Here is a 6000-nt window from a genome sequence, read left to right as displayed (position 1 = left end):
TATGGGCTTTGCTCATTGTTGAAGGCCGTACAGTGACCTATAGTTGTTAATGTTTGTGTCATTTTGATCTTTTGTGGATAGTTATCTCATTGGCAATCATACCACATCTTCTTTTATATATTTTTAAGTTATTTTTGTAATTCAGAGAAATTTTGCGTTTCACCAAAAAAAATCATCATTAATAATCTGACCTGTTTCATTTATCTGAACTGAGGAAAATAAATAACAATTTAAAATAAAATAAAACATTTCAACAAATTCAAATTTTGTCATTATATTCTATTGCATACATTTTAGAAGTTTATTGTTTCCTGATTTTCTTGCAGGGCTCGCTACATGTCTCCTTGGAAGTTCCAGTTGTATAGATGTTTGTCGTGGTACAGTTTGACAGTCCACCTGTATTTGATTTTCTTGATATTGAACCTTCACCAAGTATAATAGTGTTCATGGTTCTACTGTATGTTAGGTAAATAGGATTGGTATTTGCTCCATTGTGTAGACCCCTTTGTTGAGAAAATATGTTTTCTAAAACATCACTGTTAATTCGATGTGGAATAATTGATGAGGATATGCGTTGAAATCTATCTTTACACATTTCATCAAAACCCACCAGAAGTGAGGTAAGATCCTCCCTTGTTTGAAATGATAATAGGCACTTCTCTTTATCTTTGATTTCAGTACTTTGCTTAAAATTAGCCTCCCAAGCTCTGAACCAATTCAGGACCTCTCTGTTCTCATCAAGTCTTTTATCAGAATACTGACATATGGGACGTTGATCCCTAAATTTTTTTGCAAGTACAGAAGTTTTTTTTAGAAATTCAATGCTACTGTTTAGCTCGTCTCCTTTTTCTTTCAGTGAAGTTTGGTAGCATTGCATTAAATGAAGCATATTTTCATTTAAAACATCCTCAGCTAGTTTATTCCGCATCTTTGATTGAGATGTGAGAAAAAAGTGTTCCATAGTTAACTGCTGATAAATTTTGAATGGGTTCACAGCTATGTCCCATTGGTATGCCTTGTACCAGTGCTCCCAAAAAATATGATTTGATTCAAATTTTAATACTTTTTTGTGAGTATTGAGAAGACCGCTTTTAGATATGTTGTTCCGAATTTTTTTCATAACATGGGAATAGTCCATTATAACATGTATATTTGGTTTTGAACTGTCATATATGTTCTTAATACTCATTGAAAACATTGTTTCTGATGTCTTACCATCAATTAATATCTTCATGAAGTCTCTGTTGTATTGAGCACCATCAAGACTAACATATGTTACTGTGAAACCAAACAATCCTAGCATTTTTACTGATTGCCAAAATATTAAAAGCATTTCAGATGGAGTGACTTGTGTCGTCGGATAATGTGCAAAAGGGAACCTGAAACCTGTATGTCCTAAAAACAAAAGTTGCAACACATGGGAAGCTAGTTGAAGACTTTCCTCACCACTGCAAAGAGTTTTCATATAGTTTGTTTCATCAAGCAGTGTATAGAATTTATAAAAGACAAAAGTCAACAGCTACCTGTGTAATGTCTAGTGTTTGCACTGAAACTCTTAATTTCAAAAGTAATTTTTGTTTGCTGGGTACCGGTGTCTGTCTGAACTACATCTACCAAATATTTTCTTTATTCATCAAATTATAGGTTTGCTGCATTTTGGGCTTCTTTTAAAAAGTTATTTTCATCTTCAGTATAATAGCCAATGAGACAATCAGGAAATGAAGATCAATCCCAAATAAACTCGCATATGAGGTTTTAAGGATATTTTTTGTTGGCTTGCTGTCTAAATGATGTAAACCATTATTATACTTCGTGCGATGATCTAACTTTATGCATGAATATATTCCATATGAGTTCAGTCAATTGATTCACTTCTCAGAATCCTGCAATACACAGCAATACAAAGCAGTATATTGGACTTAGGCAGCAACCATTTGAATTTGAGGGGGGGGGGGGGTATGTTTTTTTTTTAGTCAAACTTTTTTCACCTCTTGCGAAAAACAATCTTTCTTTCATATGAAGTCATGAGCTCTAAGTATTTGCAATGTACGTCACTCAACAACGAAAAAACCAGTATCATATAGTCGGCTAGGACCCAGACAAAAAATATAAGTAAGTTAGAAAAAAATACATATGAGAGACATGAACCGCTGACAACCATCAAACTGCAGGCTCCTTACATGGTACAGACACTGAAATAACTATTTCAAGTTGTGTATTTCCAGATTATTACTTTTAAGATTTGCCTAACCCCCCCCCCCCCCCCCCCCAAAAAAAAAATAATCTAGTATTTTTATCAGGAAAGAGACTTTCTAACTAAATTAACTAACTTTTACATAACAAATTTTGACTATTAAATTACAATAAATAAATACCATGAAACTAGCGAACTTGTCTCCTCCATTTGTTCTAAAATTCTGTTTTAACTGTTAAGATTCTGTTTTTGGCGGATTTGTAGTTAGCGGGGAAATTATTGCGGGAAATTTGATTTCGATAATTTGGGTAGTTATCGTTAGGTAGGGAGTATTCATCCGAGAAGTTCCGAATAACAAGATGTTACCTCCCCTTTCGTCTGAATCGTTGCGAAACGGCTAGAGTGCCAGCAACGTTGCTTTCGCCGGGAAATTTGAATGTTTCGACCTGAATGCAACCGAAGCTGCGTAAGGGTTCCGTTGATCGGGAAAAGAAAATATGCATGTGATAGAAGAATTATTTAGGAAGAAAACGAGTGCATTTGTAAGGTTTACAGTAATTTATTAATATTTTTAAATATTTTTTATTCCAAGTAGGTAAGGCAATCCAAGATGGCGACTTAGATCCCTTTAGGTTTTTCAGTATACGGATATGGATAGTAAAGTGCACATTGCTAGAAAACAAAGAAATATCGATGACATCGTCAAATACGTTAATAAAGTAACACAAATAGACAGGAAATACTAAAAAAAATATAAAAAACATTTATTAACAAAATTTTAATCTGCTAACCGAGTCCCTGTGATTTTGATAGCATCTGAAAAAAATTAATCAGGGAGAACTATTTTACTTTCTTCGTTTTAATTTAAATATCTCGGATAATAAACAGAAGTTAAGATGGCATAAAGTATATATCTTTCAGTCAGTTTAATTGAAGTCTGGAGCTGGCATGTCAGTTAACTGCTAGTAGTCTGTTGTTATTTATGTATTATTGTCATTTTGTTTATTTTCTTTGGTTACATCTTCTGACATCAGACTCGGACTTCTCTTGAACTGAATTTTAATGTGCGTATTGTTATGCGTTTACTTTTCTACATTGGTTAGAGGTATAGGGGGAGGGTTGAGATCTCACAAACATGTTTAACCCCGCCGCATTTTTGCGCCTGTCCCAAGTCAGGAGCCTCTGGCCTTTGTTAGTCTTGTATTATTTTAATTTTAGTTTCTTAGTGTACAATTTGGAAATTAGTATGGCGTTCATTATCACTGAACTAGTATATATTTGTTAAAGGGCCAGCTGAAGGACGCCTCCGGGTGCGGGAATTTCTCGCTACATTGAAGACCTGTTGGTGACCTTCTGCTGTTGTTTTTTTATTTGGTCGGGTTGTTGTCTCTTTGACACATTCCCCATTTCCATTCTCAATTTTATTCATCTTATTACATTGGTTGCACTGAATTACATTGATTTCCCAGTTAGATAAAAACCGATAATTTCACATGTGAAATAAACGTGGTTATTTCACTCTCCGACGTCATACAACAATAGGCGTTGTCAAGACGTCGATAACGTCGAAACAAAACATGCGTAGGGAAAACATATAGTCCCTTACATTTTGTACATTAATTTCATAAAAAAAAAAAATTTGACAATGTAATAAAAAGTATAACTAATCGCCGTATTTGAATATAAAAAAATAATACAACGCGTGACCGAACGACGCATGGATTAACGAGTTCTGTGCCAGCATATTTGATTGTGATATGAGGTACTAGTACTGAGAAACTGAACATTCAGGTTTATAACTGAGATAGTGCTGTTGGTTAGACGACATAACAAAAATATGATATCTGATAGAATAAAAATTCGATCACTAGAATTAGGTTGTATTCGTGAGTACCCAAATATGCTGTGCTGAGCGTAAATAGTGAAAATAATTCCTAATTAATAGCGCTTCAGACACATGCAATTTATCACCTGGATTGTTTATCAATTTTTTCTCACTATCACTTTTTGAAGTCGATAGTTATCTTGGTCTGACCTCTGTCATGAATTGTTTTATCAGTGGTATAAAATGTTATCATTGCTGAATATTAAAATACATGTATTATTCAGAAGAATCCGTTATTTTCTATTCTTTTTTTTATTGCCAATTTTTTTTAAACTTTTTTTTTAGGTGGGGGGAGGGGTCATTATTTTCTATTATATTATCTTGGGTTATTTCAATTACATATCTGATATTCAAACAGAAAAGAATGGACAATATTAATAGTGTAAGATCATCAACAAGGAGATGCTATTTAGTAAGTCGATTTTAGTGGTCTCTTTTAAAATTACAAAGTCGGTGAGATCAACATGCTACAACCAACCAACGTACAGGTTTGCCTAATATGAAAAAAAAATCTATGGAAAATATTTTTAAATTTGGTATAAATCTGTTTTTGGTTTTTTTTGTTGTCGTCTCTCTCTCCCTTTCTCTTGTCTTGGTTTTGTTTATATGTATTTATTTTAGACTTTTAAAAATTCATTTTCAACAAGGCATGCAGCATCAAAATTATTGTTTGAAAGTTATTCTCTCTGTCATTAATCTGAATGAAATATTACCACTGAACGTTCAGAAAACAAGAAGCAATCAATCATAAAGCTAGGCTCACACTCGATCAACTCGATCAAGCCCAATCAAGACAAATTACGTGATCGGGAGACTGGTCTGACTCAATCAACAAGCATGCTTGATAGTCTACTTGGCTCTTTGTCGATCTGACTTTCAACCCGAGAGTTTTTGACATGTCAAAAACATTCGAGTAAGGATCGAGAAGCAATTCAAGTGAGAAGAGTAGAAAATTCTTCGAGTAACGATCGAATCGATCGGGAAAGGATCGTGTAGGGATCGAGTTTAATCGGAATACAAAAGTTTTACCTGTCAGCACTCGATCATAACGACCTTTGCTCGACTAATGTCCGATCATTTCCAGATTAACTCGACCAGTGCTCGATATCTTCAAGATCACTGCGACTTCTATATTTATTTTATCCTAGACCAATTCGACCGATACCCGATCCCTTCGAGTCTCGAACACATTCGACCACTCTTCGATCTCTATTTCACCGTACACGAGGACACATGACTGTTACACGATTCTATAAAAGTGTGTGAAGATCTGATTAACTTTCATAACTCTACTTTTGCTATAATATATTGGCATAATTTTTTTAACTGCACAAAAATTCCTCCATGTACAGTATACGTACGTGTCTTAACTTTTGCAAGTTGAGGTAACAGCGTGGTATAGTCGTGTTGGAAGCGTAGTTGGGCCGTAGTGAGAACATGATGGTCGCAGTGACAGTCTCTCCGAAAAGAGCACGCTCTCGCTACGATGGTACAGCGACCTTTACGATCTTACTAGGATCTTAGTGCGCTCTCACTTTTGATCTATATTTGTTCATTAGTCTAAGATCTTCAGTTTCTCCCTCTCGCGTATCAGGGGAGTGAGGTTTCACCTATATTAACTACATAAATAAATATATCAGAATTGGATAATACTACCCGCCCTCTTTGGTCGCTACACTTTCTTGCCCTTATATCATTTATCTGAGTTTTATTTAAATTAATTTTGTCGCTGAAATGACCACTAATGTAGCGTCAGTCAAAATGAGACTGAAAACAATAACACAAATACAATCTAGGTCCAAAGAAAATAAGATGACACATTTGACGAAATATGTGTTCTAAAAAGAGGAGCAATTCCAGCTTCTACAAATACGCTAACCGTGCGATTTTATGAATATCAAGTTCCGAAATATGAATCCAC

At 34.6% G+C, this 6000-nt stretch overlaps 1 protein-coding gene across 1 annotated transcript in view; it reads right to left on the bottom strand.

Annotated features, from left to right (window-relative positions):
- Nucleotides 1-301: 301 nt before the first annotated feature.
- The window catches only part of LOC134716277 (uncharacterized), a 52665-nt gene continuing 46966 nt past the window's right edge, over nt 302-6000 (bottom strand). The window contains exon 3 of the mRNA XM_063579207.1: nt 302-1519. Coding sequence (XP_063435277.1) covers nt 302-1519 — 1218 coding nt within the window. The remainder of the gene's footprint in view (nt 1520-6000) is intronic.

This window comes from Mytilus trossulus, chromosome 1 (assembly GCF_036588685.1).
Source record: "Mytilus trossulus isolate FHL-02 chromosome 1, PNRI_Mtr1.1.1.hap1, whole genome shotgun sequence".
Lineage (NCBI taxonomy): Eukaryota > Metazoa > Mollusca > Bivalvia > Mytilida > Mytilidae > Mytilus > Mytilus trossulus.
Note: the sequence above shows the minus strand (reverse complement) of the source record. Positions and strands in the feature narration are given on the sequence as shown.